The sequence below is a fragment of the Muntiacus reevesi genome, chromosome 10 (genome assembly GCF_963930625.1).
Source record: "Muntiacus reevesi chromosome 10, mMunRee1.1, whole genome shotgun sequence".
Lineage (NCBI taxonomy): Eukaryota > Metazoa > Chordata > Mammalia > Artiodactyla > Cervidae > Muntiacus > Muntiacus reevesi.
The window spans coordinates 61,500,729-61,516,523 of record NC_089258.1 but is presented as its reverse complement, the minus strand read 5'-3'; the positions used below and the strand labels follow the sequence as shown (position 1 = coordinate 61,516,523).

The 15,795-nt window shown below is 40.8% G+C and overlaps 1 protein-coding gene across 2 annotated transcripts in view; it reads right to left on the bottom strand.

The window, feature by feature from the left end:
- MTMR7 (myotubularin related protein 7) overlaps positions 1-15,795 on the bottom strand; it is a 98,855-nt gene that overhangs the window by 3,675 nt on the left and 79,385 nt on the right. The window contains exons 8-13 of one of the 2 annotated variants that reach the window (XM_065901554.1): positions 10,460-10,569; positions 8,608-8,733; positions 7,063-7,112; positions 4,839-5,039; positions 3,248-3,388; positions 957-1,083 (exon numbers count right to left, since the gene is read on the bottom strand). In XM_065901554.1, the coding sequence (XP_065757626.1) occupies positions 957-1,083; positions 3,248-3,388; positions 4,839-5,039; positions 7,063-7,112; positions 8,608-8,733; positions 10,460-10,569 (755 nt within the window). The remainder of the gene's footprint in view (positions 1-956; positions 1,084-3,247; positions 3,389-4,838; positions 5,040-7,062; positions 7,113-8,607; positions 8,734-10,459; positions 10,570-15,795) is intronic. The other variant, XM_065901555.1, reaches the window with a different exon arrangement.

Sequence of the window (15,795 nt, the reverse complement as noted above, 5' to 3'; positions counted from 1 at the left end):
TAGAAAAGAAACCAAAGTTTCAGAGAACAGTCATAAATAATGTATCCTTTTTGGTATATGCCTGCCTTTTAGTGTTCATTATCTCCTGGCTGGGTAAAATGTTAAGAAAATGGGATTTAGATGGACTTGGTTTCAAAGCTAGACTTTATGACTCTGCACAAAATAATTAGATTCTGTGAGGCTGGCTCTCTTCCTAATGTAAGGATGGCACTCTGTAAGGATGGCAGAAAACGCAGCCTAGGTAAAGCACCTGGCAAAGAGTAGTCATCCTCCTTTCTGTACCTGTATGGTTTTACATAATGATTTTCCTCCTGTGAACCGAAAGTACATTTTTTTTAAAAATCAGGAATGAAGTTTTTATTATCTAATTTCTAAAATTAAGATAGAAATAGATCACTCTCTTAAAGTATACAGTTCAGTTGTTGTTGGTTTTTTTTTTTTTTTAAGTATATTCACAAGGCTAGGCAACCATTCACCACTATCTTGTTTCCTAATATCTTCATCATCCCCAAAGCAAACTATGGAAGTGAGCCAAACCAGATATCTGAAATGCATCAAGGGTGTAGGTCTGGGCTTTGACGATCTGACTGCTCACCTGGTAGGATTGTGTTTCAGGTTACCTTCTGGCTAAAAATATGAAAGAACTTTCCAGGTAGCACAGTGGTAAAGAATCCACCCGCCAATACAGGAGACACAAAAAGATGCAGGTTCGACCCCTAGGTCAGGAAGATCCCTTGGAGGAAATGCCAACCTGCTCCAGTATTCTTGCCTGGGAAATCCCATGGACAGAGGAGCCTGGCAGACTACAGTCCATGGGGTCGCAAAGAGTTGGATGCAACTGAGCACAAAAATATGAAATGGCTGTGTTGCTGCATTTCACACATCCTGAGTCACGAGAGGCTTTTCCCAGAGCAGCAACAGTCAGCAAATAAGGTGAGCAAGAGCAAGTGTCTTACTTCTTCCAGGGCCTCGAGTTCTTCCTCCAGCTGCTGAGTCTCCTCCTTCACGGCCATGAGGTAATCTGTGACTGATTGTCGAGGCTGCAGTCCCTTCTCAAAGCGATTATACATTCCATTCCAAAACCTGCAGAGGACAGCAGAGCTTCATGAAACCATGTCACAGTCTGTACAATCACATTCTTGAGTCTTCCAAGGTATCTTTCAAACCATAGTCCTAGTAATAACCAAATGCGAAGTACAGGGTCAAAAAAGCCACTAAGGTATTAATTTCATGTTAATGTTTTCATTTTCTTGAATCAATCAACTTCTTTTGGGGAGAGTAAATTCATGAAGAATCTACTTGAATAGATGGGACTGAATTAAAAGGCACAAAATATATTTTTCTAAAATAGATTGTAGTAGTACATGTTACCATTTTCTTTCTTTTTTTGGCTTAAGATGACTTAGGAAGTCAGCTTGGAAAATTAGTGTTTATATCACCATTAGAGTCTTTCAGCCACAAAGGAATCTTTTAAATTTGTGGTTTTTTAAATGACAGCCACTAAGATAAGTTATATTTGCAACAAATCCTCCCTTTTTTATACTATACAGTAAAGCATACTGGAATGCAAATAAAAATACAGATGTACCTTGTTTTATTGCACTTTGCAGAGATTGCATTTTTACAGCGTGAAGGTCTATACCAAGTCTGTCAGCACAGTTTTTCTAACAGCATTTGCTCACTTTGTGTCTCTGTGTCACATTTTGTTAATTCTCAGAATATGTCAAGATTTTTCATTTTTTATGGTTATCAGGGATCTTTGTTACTACTAGTACTACTCACTGAAGGCTAGCATTAGGTTAGTATTTTCTTTAAACAATGTATTTTTAAATTAAGGTATCTAATATTGTTAGATTGTTTTTTAGACATAATACTATTGCACACTTAACTGACTACAGTATAGTGTGAATAGAACTTTTGTATGCACTAAGAAACTAAAAAATTGTGACTCAATTTATTGCAGTGTTCACTATCACGGTTGCCAGGAACCAAACCCACATTATTTCAGAAGTATGCCTGTAAATAGTATCATAAGGATACCTGTAGATTTACTGAGAAAAGTACTTTGAGAGCAGGGACTTGGTGTCATTCATTGATTTATCCACAGTGCCTAGAACAGTGCTTGAGCCTCAGTAATGTATGTGTTGAGTGACTGCTGCTGCTAAGTCACTTTAGTCGTGTCCGACTCTGTGTGACCCCATAGATGGCAGCCCACCAGGATCCTCTGTCTCTGGGATTCTCCAGGCAAGAACACTGGAGTGGGTTGCCATTTCCTTCTCCAATGCATGCATGCATGCTAAGTCGATTCAGTCATGTCCGACTCTGCGACCCTATGGACAGCAGCCCACTAGGATCCTCTGTCCATGGGATACTCTAAGCAAGAATACTGGAGTGGGTTGCCATTTTCCTTCTCCGTTGAGTGGCTAGAGCTAACAAATTAGTTGCAATATAGTTGACTGCAGGCTATGTATCTCAACAGCTCTCAAAACTGCTAGTTCACACAAATCATGAGGCATTTTTTTCAGTGTGATGGAATTAATATTATTCTATAGAATTCTGGGGAAATAACTGGGTTGAAGTCGTTATTGGGTTGGCCAAAAAGTTCGTTTGGGTTTATTCATACAGAACGAACCTCTTGGCCAACCCAGTGAGAATGAAAGCTCTAGAGACAGGAAGCCACTAACCGGTGTACTGAGATAGGAAGGGAGAAGGAATGTGGTTTCTTGGTGATGTCTGTGTAATTTTGTCTTTTTCCTGACCTCTGAGTCACCCTTCTGTATTATACAAGCCCAGAGGAAAAAACCCAAGGATAAAAGAGAGCCTACAGACCTAGTAGCATCTGTTGGGTACCACCAGGCTCTCCCATCCCAGTATAGACAATCTTGAATTTGTTTCCACAGGGCAATAGTTCCATTTGATTCAGCAGCAAAAGAGGTAAGCTGTGTTATGACCGCTAACTAAACCTGTGACTCCACATTTAACTTCTCAGGCATTTGGTTTATTCAGTCCTTCTTCCCTCTCTCCTCCTTTCACTTCTAAATAAAAGTGAAACTTACATTGTTAGGGTATCATTACTACAAAGCATCAACTTCTGAAGAGAATACCATGTTCAGAGGGGAAAGAGAGGGTCAGGAGACAGGCAGAAACGCCCTGGAGCTCAGGGTTACATACCCCTCAGCCCCATGTGGTAAACAGTGCCAGATCTAAAGCACAGCCCCACCCAGTGAGGTCCCCGGGGTTTACATACTTGTACATAAAGTTGCACGGCGCTGTGGGGAGATGAAGGACTCCCCAGGTCTGACTGTGATCAGCTCTAAACAGAGGATTCAAGTAGTCGGCCCGATTTTTCCACAGGTGAGCCCATAAAGAGTATGTTCTTTCTTGAATTCTATTATAAAGAAAATAAGCCTGAAAATGCCTTACTTTGGTTCTTAGAAATAATAGACATGTTAAAGCTGGAAAGGAATCAAAACTTGTTATATCAGGGTTCCCTGTTCTCTAGCAGGGAAACGAACAGTCTTGTGTTTTCATGGTGCAGCAAAAGAGCATTTGTAGGAGTCTCAACTCCCCTGCTCTCTGGGGATATCTTGGCCTTAAGATGTCCAATCCCTCTGAGTATAAAATAAAACCACGTGCATTTTGTTGAAATTTTCCCCCAAATAGTCACTGGATTGTTATTGTTTGCTGGGTGCTACTTAAATGCTTCACATATTTTCTCTCATTTAATCGTCACTGTATTCCTATGACATTGTCCCTTTTGCTAATCTATGACAACGAATCACAAAATACCTAAGAAAACAGGTGAGCTTACAGGATGTACCATTTATCAGGAATTGTATCTACTAGAAAAAGTCATGTTCTTTCCACTCAGGATAAAACTGGAGTCAGTTTTATTTGAACTGATCATTTGAAAAATCTGATATTTATATATCCCATATTAATATTATAAGAATTTCAAAAATGTTCTTTCATTTGCAGTTTTTAAGTCACTTTGCTGTTAAGCTTTTGACTTTTTCAAAAGTCCACATTTCATCTATTTCTTCCCCTCTCAATTAAAGCAGTATAGTAGTCCACCCTTATCCATGGGGTATTTGTTCCAAGACTCCAAATAGTTGCCTGAAATTATGGATAGTAGTGAACCCTGTATACACTGTGTTTTCCTATACATACATGGCTATCATAAAGTTTCATTTATAAATTAAGCATAATAAGAAAATATGTGAATTGCTAGCATTGCTACTCTTGAACTTTATTATTAAGTAAAACAGGGGTTACTGAAACACAAGCATTGTGATAACTGAGACAGTGACTAAGTAACAGGTGATCCCAGGCAAGATGGAGTGGGAGAGCACAAGATTTTATCATGCTACTCAGAAAGGCCCACAATCTAAAACTTATGAATCATTTTTTTCTGGAATCTTCCATCTAATCTTGGACCACAGTTGGCTTCAGATAACTGAAATTGTGGAAAGTGGAACCATGGATAAGGAGGGACTACTATATTTGCAACTATTATGAGAGTATATCCACCAAAGCTGTGTAACTTTTTCCTTTTCAATGCAAAAATCACTTTCCCTGACTCCCAAGAAGCTTCCTTTCCATATCAGTGTGTGAGGTTTACCTATCTACCTGTGGACGTTAGGCAGGAACTAGGCAAAATGGACTTGTGCCTGTCTTTGTCAGCTGATGGCTTTAAACCTCTAAAGTGATGTCAGGAAAAAAATCATTACTCTGTCAGTGAAGATGTGTAACTAAAACAGTCTTCAAAATTGTGAACGACCATCTGAAACTCTCAGTCACAAAATCTTTAGATAAAAATTAAACACCAAAACACTTACTTGAGTTCTTGTCTCTCTTTCTGGCTATTACATAGGAAGTTCCCAAACTGGCAGGAATAGATGTGATGTTGAATGTGAATCAGAAACCTCTCATTGAACTCAAAGGCACAGGGAAACTGTTCCATTAACTGCCAGACGCACTCAAGGAACTGGTCAATAACTGGAGAGATTTCTCTGGGATCACCATCTAGGTTGCCGTATCTGTAAAACAAAGTATTAGAGATTTTACAGCAAGGTTCCCCCCCCCCCTTAATTAGAAAGCTATAAGAGCAAAAACAATCATAAAAGCAACCCTAATTCCTAAACAGATCTTATCTTTAAACTGGAATGCAAAAGAAGTGGGAAAACATAACTTTTTAAAATTGTAATGCCAAGAAAAACTTTATATTAAAAAGTCTGGACCGAGAAGGGACATATTTATGTTATAATTACAAAAGAAAAATGTTAGTGCTGGAGATAAAATTCCAGGAGTCTTTACAGGGAAAAGCAGCAATCTTTCATTCTGATTTTAAAAGAACATCCAAAACTTATTCCACTTTATTTTAATTAGTGACCCATGGGAGAGTGGAAAGAAATGCCTAAGCCACTTTAGAGTTTCTCACTTCTGCATGGTTAAAAGGAAGAAAAATAGCTTTAAAAAACTGTGATTCTCCAAGTTTTAAGGGGTATTTCCATTTTTAAAGCAGTGTTAAAGCTTGTCAATTATTTATTTCCATGTGACCTCAGATTCCCTCATACCTTTATATCTCCCCTTCTGTTGTTTTCAAGAGTACATCAGAATCTGCTTCCTTATGTTTGTGTTTATTTTTTAAACAGCTGCCCAGTCCTTCTACACTGTTAACATGAATTTTAGAAAGAATCCAGAAGGGTGATTTGGGTGCCATCAAATCAGAATAACAATATAGAACCTCATCTTTCAAGCGATGGATAGTCAACTTGAGGAATAAAAATGAGCAAGGATTGGTTTAGTAGTTTTTCCAGGGGTGGAAACTTTAGAAACTGTCTGGAAACCTTCAAAGGGTTTAGTTTTACTCGCCTTTGTTAACTTTATAAAGGGGCTGCCCAATAGGTTCTTTCCTCATAAAACACACACTTAGCCACTTCTCTGTTCTTCCTGCCCCAGATCCTCTCTCTCAGAGGTCTTAGGTGCCTAGCAGACAGTAGAACCCCCCCCCCCCCCACTGAAAATAACAATGTGATCTTAAGGCATCATTGTGCTTTCCTGGAAAAATATAGAAATAGAAATCCAGGAAACCACCACAATAAATTCTAAACTAATGCTAAATGCAAAAAGAAAAATAAATATGAGCAGCTCCATAAATTTAGAATTTTAAGAAAACATTCAACCAATCAAAAGTGTATATCAAAGCCTCTAAATTATTATCAGCATGCTGCCTAAAATATAAATTTTAGCCCCAAAGATGAGGCCATACCAGCTACAACCTGTATTAACATTTAGGGATTAAAGACAGCACAGCACCCATCAGGCATTACTGTCCACACTAACCAAAGAAGGCCAGTAGCTTCTGTTTACTGAAAGCCCTCAGATGGCTAGTAGGCTAGTCCCTTACAGGGTTATAAAAGCCTTGTCATAACCCCAGGGAATAGGGAAAGGCTCCCCTTTTCACAGATGGGAGACCAACACTCAGAGAACACTGATGCTTCACCCACAGAGTAAATGCCACAGCCTGGATTTGAGGCTTGGCCTGTTGGTCTCAAAAGCCCAGGCTGCTGGCCTACCCTAGCTCCCCAGAGATGCCTGGTACAGACCTACCTGTGACCCACGCCGTAGGATGAGCCTAATTTAACTCCCAGTGTAGAAGATCAAAGAAAGCATTCTACAGGCATTTCTCAGTGTGTAGCTTACAGGGAATTTTGCACGTGGAAAAATGGAATAATCTAGTAAGTCAAATACATGTGGAAGGAAGAGAGAGCCCATCTATTCTAGGTCAATGAATGAACCAACTTCTCTTTGTCTAGTGTGAAAAAATTTAACATCAGTTAGTTCTGCTCAGTAAATACCAAGAGTTCTCAAGTTAGAACTTCTTTATCTGTGATACAACATATATAACAAAAATTTAACTTTCTGAATAAGATACCCAAGGCAGTTTTGAAAACAGGCTGTTATTCCCCACTCAATTGAGAAATTCAGAAACAATTTTTTTTTTATTCTCAACCTTAAATTCACAATTTACAATCACAGGATTTTAAAAATACTTCTTACCTGTGAGTAAACTTATGACCAAAGGAAATCCAGTCCTTTTCAATTAATACCTATATAAGAAAACATAAAATATCATGGAGAGAAGCAAATGAGGGAAAGTAAGAGACCAGACCAATAATTCTGAAGGATTCAAAAGTTCTTGGAGCATAATTCACTAGGTAACCTGCAAATGAATGAACACTATCTACCCATATACAGGTGCACATCAGAGGGCAAAGCTGAAGGTCATCTGTAGGAGAAATAAGCAGGAGTAGATGTGGGAAGATGTAGTGCCATCCATCACCCAGAGTGCTCTTGATGAGCACTGTTCATATTGCTTCATGTACCATCTCATTCATGGGGGTGAGGGGGGGAGGTGTTACTGTCATTTTACAGAGGGGAAACAAGGAGGTTACCCATCCAAGATCACACTGTTAGAAAGGGGTCAATGCCACCTGGTGATCTCGCTCCAGAAACCATCACAGCCCATCAAGTCCAACTTGCAGTCAACACTCCATGCTGCCTATCAGTATATCAAACACCAACCTCTCTACAAGAGACTAAGGAATGTTTTCCAGTGATCTTTAATATACTTTAGAAGAATTCTAGAATGAGGAGGGTTTGAAGCATATTGAAAGTTACAGCCCTGCTGTGGAGTCAGAGATGTAACACAAGTTTATACTCAAATTGCCTGGAATTTAAAAAATAATAATATAGGATAATACCATCAATGTCACCAATGCTGTAAAACAGTCAGAGCTCTTTTCTTAAAAAAAAAAAAAATTGGTTGAAGTTTTGCCTTGACAACCTATAAATTTAATGGGAAGGAACCAAAAAGAGCCAGTGGTGAAGGATGGGGTAAAGGAGACCGACCCCTCAGCAATGAAGGGCCAAAAATAAATAAAATTTTAAATGTCAGTTGAAAATTAAAAAAAAGAGGCAGGAACCAGATAAGCTCCCAGCCACTAATAAGTCCTTGTGGTCATTCTAAGAAAATGGTCCCAGCTTAGCCAAAGCTTCACCCTTCCAGACACCTACACAAATATCACAGATACCTTGCAATTGAAGAAACACATCAAGTTCTGATGCACACCTAAAAGGTGCTAGATCTAGGAGAGTATGTACCCACAATTTCAGGAAAGAACCCCAAAACACTGAAATTTTCAATATTCTCATCCACAGTTGGGAAGGATTATTTGTAATGCAAAAGCAGTAAGTGAAAACACTTTCCTATAGTGTTTTTTTCCTCCAGATATTTTTTCTGAAAACTGTTTTCTGCCTTATAGTCCTGTGTTACCTCAAACTTGAAAATATATATCAAACTTGAAACATACATAATATAAATGATGTGAGAAATTATTTTACAAACTGCTGAATGTATATATTTGCCCATTGATTTGAATTGGCTCCCAAATCCCAGAAATTCATCTTATTCCAAGCTTATTTCACCTTTTCCCCTTTAATTAATCCTGCTGACCTACTAACAGAAAAATAACATTGATGAGGAGGGAAGAAGAGTTGCCAATAGTTGCCAGAAGTCCATCCTGCCCGGGCGGCCGCACTCACCATGAAGCCCTTCAGAGTCCGGTAGTGAGGGTCCAGGAGGAGGCTGGCCACCGAGCACCCCTGAGCGGTCCTGTCCCAGCCATCGGAACAGTGGACAAGCACGCTGGCCCCTTCCTCTGAAACTGCCTGAAAAACAGCATCGACAGAGTCACAAAGGAGGGCAATCAACAGGAAAAATCATCAGCATTAGGTTTAGATTTGTACTCAAAGAATCAAGAAAAGATTTCCAGGCAAAAAAGAAAACCCAATACCCAAACCTGTTCCTGCACTTATTGAGTATGCACATACCCATCTAGTTAGGGCAGAGCCAAGGAGCAGTTTGGGCTGGTCACCAAAGCATTACTTCCCTTCCCTTATATCCAGAAGCCAGGAGCCCAGCTTCTTAACATCATACAAGCAGGCTTCCTATACGAATGTCTCCTAGCCTACTTTCTGCCCTTCGGGGCCCCGCCCGGCTTCCACCTCAAGCCTTTCCAATTGAAATTCTGGAGCTTCTGCTGGCCACAATCATTCTCAAAAAGGAAAAGACAAAAATTGTAAACGGAAACTGTGAAGTTAGAGATAATAAGAGCCAAGTAAAAATGCCTGGCACTGAATAAATATTTGTTAAATAATGAATTATCTAATAAAGGGAAGCATACCATGTCATCAGAAAAGATAGGCTTGTCTTCAGGTATAAATCTGAGGGGGATTTATTAAAAAAAAAACAAAACACTAAACAAAATAGACAATGCATTCAAAATTAGCTTGTATGAAAGTTACAGCAAAATCTTCCTCTGGCAGAACGGAATCTACCTGCCAGATTCAGGAACATGACGTTTGCTTATGCCATTGCTGAAAAAGGGGGAGCTGTTTGCTAAAATGCGAGCCTTGAGCCTGGGTCACTCTGGTGACTCACATCTGGATATACTCTTTCGTAGAAAATTCTTTCCTCCATCGCACAGCAGAAACTAACAACATTGTAAGCAATTATATTCCAGTTTTTAAAAACATTAATCTGTTAATTTATTGTTAATAATCTCTATTCTTAACCTTAGAAGAATCTTATAGGAAATATTATTTCTATGGTGGAGAACATTTATAGTGAAAACTCAATAATTCCTCCCAGTTTACGTCAGCTTCTTTTTTCTCCGTTAAATGCAAAGTAAATTTTATGCTGTTATTTTAAATTAATACAGTCCCAATTTTATAAAAATATTTATGTTTATCTTATCTATATACAGAAAGATGTCTACAATAATGTTAATCCATATTAAGGTTTTTCCCTAGGTGGTAGGTTTTGGGATAACTTTTTTTTTGATGGGGGGATAACTTAAACTTTCATTTTTGTAGTTTTCTTTAGTGTCTGAATTATTTATAATGTATGATTCATTCATTTTCCAATACTGATTTTTCTTTTTACAGAATGTAAAAGGACAAGAAGTAAGTAATTAATTTTAACATGAATGGTTATTTCCCTTTTTCTTTTCTCTACTTCCTAATTTCTGAAAGCAAATTGACTATTGTTCTTGCTCAAATGAAAATCATAAGGAAATTAAGCATCATTAGTAATGTAAAAAAAATTCTTTCCTCCACCTAGAACCAAGCATAATTGAAGACTACTTTCAGATTACTCGAAAGTATTTTACCAGTTGATTGCCTTGATGATACACTATCAACTGAACATCATCTTATCTTTCATAAAATGCCATCTTCAAAGGGCAGATTTCACGGAGGTCTGTAAAGCCAGCTCCCTGAATCAGGTATCGTCCAGCTTAGAATGGGGAGTTCATGGGAGGAAACCAGACCTCTATCCGGTATCACAGTGCACTGGCTGCTCTGCGCGTAGTCTGTGTTCTCTCCAATCGCATACCTTTGCGATGAAGACTCCTGCATCCATGATGGCCTTAATGTGCCTCAACCAGCCAGAGTTCTCCAGTCCCCACAGAAAATCACTCATGGAGGGAGATTTAAGTTCACACACTGCAAGATAAACTGTGTTATAGAAGCAAAATACAGGCAGTCTTTCAATGTACATGTGATCATATTTGCAGGTAGTTTGTTAATGATTCCTTCATTGTACCATTTTCTGGAGGAGTCAAGATAAATGCCCAAGCTTGCTAAATGTCATTCTACTGAACCAGTTCCAAGTAAGCCTTCTATGTCTTCTTTGTTCACAGGGGACATTGCATCTGTTTAGAAGTATTATATTTGTAAAGTTTAAACTCTACTATTCATAAAAATCATTGAATGTTGCCATTGTAAAAGTAAGAGATTTATTCTTCCAGCCAACATATTTAAAGTGGACCACCAAGGAGCACTTGAGTAGGAGTGCTCTGGAGGAAAAGACTCAAATAGTGAACTCCAGCACCTTCCCAGCTAGAAGTCCATCACCAAGAACTGTCCTAAAAGTCCTAAATGGAAATTATCAAACTCCTGCTAGCAACCCTCCCTCAAAGGGAGTAAAGGATATAAACTTAAGTATGAGACTTCTGAACGCTTCTAAAGCATCAAGTTAGGGGTTTTACCTTTGGTTGAAAATGAAGATAATCCAGGATTCCAAAGATACCTGTGTTTTACAAAACTAAGGCGGGTATGTAAACACTCTAATATCATCACAGGCAGTTTCATCTCAAGAGCTGCTCTTTTAGTTAACATGAAGCATGAAAAAACTTTAGGGCTCGGTGTTCTGACTACAACATAAATATGACATTCCAAAGCTATAAAGCTCTTTTGAGGAATCCTATAAGTTAATCAAGGAAAATTAAATAATGGGCATTGAGTTTATTTTCTTAGGCTTTGGTTTCTTCATGTTTAAAATAGGGAAAGTGACTAAATTATATCCAAGTGCCCTTCCAGCTCTAAACTCCCAGATTGAAATTTGTTGTCTTTAAAAGTATTGTGCATTTGCAATACATATTAACTGTTAACAACCATTTATCAGATGTCCTTCCCTCAAATATGCCAGATAACAGAAGGTTCACTCATAAGAACCACACACAAAAAGCACAAGTATAACAGTTAAATTTAGTCACAGATGGCAGCAATGATGAAATAACACCAAGATTCCCAGCAAAAAAAAAAAAAAAAAACCACCCTTCATAAGAAAACAGTATTATGAATATCTTCAGCCAAGATTCCAAACTCTTCCTTCCAAAAGCCTGCCCTGAGCTAGACACCAAGCAGGAGAAATGGGCTTCCCTATGGTTCAAGGCACTGTCCCTTTGTCTGACACCATGGTGCTGCCTCTTCTCCACCAGCAGCGATTCAGGTTGTTCAAGTAAGATTAACCTGATTTGCAGTTTTCAAAAGTTTTTGCACACATGCTTCTTCAATGATTTTTAAGACTGTGTACTCTCTCATGCACCAGCAGCCTCCCAGATGGGGCTAGTGATAAAGAATCCACCCTCTGATGCAGGAGATGTAAGAGGCACGGGTTTGATCCCTGGGTCAGGAAGATCCCCTGGAGGAGGGCATGACAGTCCACCCCAGTATGCCCGCATGGAGAATCTCATGAACAGAGGAGCCTGGCGGGCTACATACAGTCCATAGGGTCGCAAAGAGTTGGATAAGACTAAAGCGACTTAGGCACCTTCTCATGCACCGTGGAATAATGCACCATAATAAGCCTGAAGGTGTTGGCCTTTTGCAAGGTGGCAAAGGGGCAGTCGGTTAGGGGAGATGAGAAAGGACGGCTGGCTCACACCTGGGCCGAGGAGCATCTCTAAGACAGGAACACGTGCAGAAGTTGGTGCCATAAAGCCACCACACCCCTGGGAAAACCTTCCCCGTGACCTTGGGGGACTATGTACGCAGCTTGAAGACAGACACTGAAACTGCTGCAACTGAAAAATGCGTGCGGCCCTGGTGAGAAATCGAGTCAGGCGGGCGGGGAGCAATCTGACCTGAGGCTGAGGATGGGGCCGGCGGCAGTACCGCGCGCGCCCTCCGCGTGGCGCACAGACATCCCCACACCCTCTGCGCTGCAGCCCCTCCCGCGGGTGCCTGCCGTTTGGTCCTTCTGTCCAGCCCTGGCCGTGACCCAGAGTGTTCAACTTCATCCTAAAATACACACATTCCACCAAGTATTCTCAGGACCCACTGAGGCCTTTAAATCTTCCACAGATAACGCTGACTGGCAAACGTTCATTTGTTTCACTGAACCAGCTCGACTTTCGGGGTGTTAGGAAAGCGCTCAGAGCTAACTGGCATCCGCTTTCATTTCAAAAAGTCCAGGGAGCGGGAGGGATGTCCTGGTGTCCAAACTCTGAAGCTCAGTCCAAGAACAAATGATCCCTTGCGCCTTCTCTTCCCACCAGGTGTGGAAATGACAACAAGTTTAAAAATAAACATACCGGGCTTTCCAGCTAAGGGAGCGGCCTGTGCCAACAGGCAAGAGGGGATCGGCCAGCTCAGAGAACAAGGCCCTAAAAGACGCCCCGGGAGAGGATGCCCAGGCGCCCTCCTCACGGGCTGCTGCTTCCCTCCACACTGAGGACGTCTCCCTGTTTAACACGCCTGCTTTTAGTTACACCTAAACTGGGGATGTTCAGTAAAACAGCCACCGCGGCTTTCATGCAGTTTTTTTTTTTTTTCACTGAGAGCGTGCTGGCCCTCAGATGCTGAGAGGTGCTTGTTGAGAGCAGTCAGTCTGCAGGTGATTAATACACAAGATCAGATGGGGGTACACTCGAGACTCCCAACAGTTAGTGCCTGAATTTTCACATGTAAAACTGGTGGGTTTGTTTGGATAAACTCAGGATAGGCAGAAATACTGACCCGTTCACCTTTGTTGCCAAACCCAAACCAATAATGACAAACCATTTTGCTGAACAAAGTTCATTTCAGTTGACCTCAGAGGCAGGCATCGGCCACAGATCACAGTGAACTGTGACTTACTAACAGGGAGTTTAATGTCCAGGTCTAGTGAAATCGGTCTTATACAGAACAGGTTAACTATACATACCCCACAAGCATAAAAACAACATTTAAAAAGAAAAGATAGATTATTATGGCACCTGAGGAAATAGGAAATTTATTGGGGATAAAATTAACCTCTGGTGATCTTCCTTTTCTATTTCCTACATGAAGCTCATTTCTTCCTCCAGAGTGGCTGGGTGGGGACCAGCCCTGTGGAATGGTCTTTCTTGTCTCTGAGATCTAGAATTGAAAAGTAAATGGGCTGCCTCAATTCGGGACTCAGCTGCAGGTGGGGCTTAAGGAATGAGAAAGACTAAATAGGAAATGTAAGGCAGATGGAAATAGAGAAGTCTAGTTTGGAAGAAGGAAGGGCCCTGAGAGCAGGGAAGCTGGGTGGATATAAGATATTAGTGACAGATGCTGGAGAGATGGCCACAAATCACGTAAGATTAAGATTTGGCAGCAAATAACAGAAGTGGTGAAAAAAGCAGCATGTGTAGCTGGGGACATAACGAGTGGAGAATCTTTCCATAAAGCTGCCAGGACCAACACGCTCACTGAGTCTGAAACCACATTGTCACTGGCAAGCAGAGACTGAATTGCCTAATCTCAATTGCAGCCTTATGGAAAAACTGCTCGCCTACTCCCTAACATGAATCATGTCTATCTTTAGTTTTATGGGAGACACTTTCTTCTACAAGTGTTCCTTTTGTAAATGTTTTAGTTATCAAAAACAACTAGCTGTCAAGATGAACAAAACAGAAATGATAATTCCGAGGGTGAAAATGTTTAATCTGAATCGTCCTGGGGAACATCAAGGAAAAGCATAATTAGGATTAAAAATGGTCATTCGCTCATTAAGTCTGTTTTCTCTTGTCCTTCCCTTTGCTAAAGTCACCCAGAGGCAAAGTCTTTGGCTTTGACATCCAATTAAAACATCCCACCATATGATTCCCCCAAGGATAGCCCTCAGGGAGATCACTTGTAAGCAAGCATTATCTTCTCTTCCCACTGTGACTTTTGCCCTACATCAAAAATCACTTTATCACTAAATGAAGCATTTTTATCTGCAATACCCAGCATAAAGAAAATTCTCAGTAACTGTCTGATGTACAGATGAGTATCTGAGAGAACAATGTAGCTCCTAGTGATGAAGTGTTTACCATAAACAGGTACTGTCCCCCATACAGGGTATGTTCACTCCCAGTTTTCAGACTGGCAAATGTGGCTTAAAGAGGTTTACTAAGTCCTCCCTGATCACTCAGCCAGGGAATCCTTGAGCAAGAATCCTGGTCTCCATGCACACCCCACCAGAGGGTCGTCCTCTTTCCTCTCTGCCTCGGTGCTTGTGGTCTCACTGTCTACACCAGGCACCGCCATCCAGCGCTCTCACGGCCACATCATACATCCTCGTACAACACAGAGAGCAAGGGTCACACTCTTGATGGATTTCTTTCTCCCAAATAACCATGCGTTGGTAACCAGTGGAGCCTGACAGAGCCCGGTTGCTCTAACAGAGCACTTACTACAAACCTCGCTGGGCAAGCTCGAGGGACAATGACCAGGTTTTTTAGCCACGTCTTACTGGCTGCTTCTCATCTAATCCGTTGGTAATTTCAGGAAATTAATACTGGGGGAAAGTCAGAAGATAGAGAACTGAAAAAAAAGATCAACCATTATAGTTTTTTATTAGCTCGTATATGGTAGAAACTTCATAGCATAAACTTGTAGGCAATAATACAGAAAATACTTAAAAATGAAAAATTTGAATAAACTCTACCATGTCTTCCAGGATGAATTAGCCATCATCTCATAAAGTAAGGAGGTGAGGGGGGAAAGTACCAGATGAAAAGGACAGCGGGGCTGAGAGCTGCAACGTTAATCCCGAGCCGAGAGGAATATTTCATGGGACCTTGGAGCCAGGTGTGTTGGGGGCTGCTCCCTTCTAGATTTCAGAGCCCCTGAGGCCAGGGCCACCAGAGCAGGGGTCATGAGCCCACAGTGCCCACTGCAGCGGTGCCCCTGGGACGCACTCCAAGTTCCCTGCTTTCAATCGTCCCTTCATTCCCAACAAAGGCTCTGAATAATCGGGCTTCACAGAGAAGCACAGATCAGATGTCTCTGCGGCCAGCTGATTTCACCACAAAATTTTCTCCGTCGTCACTGCCCCCAATTCCAGGGCAAACGACAAAAGCGGTTACACTTGGGGCCTGCTATAAAGATCCCCATTGTTCCCACTGACTCTTACAAACAGCCCTTCACTACAGTAGCGTCCCAACTGCTGACTGG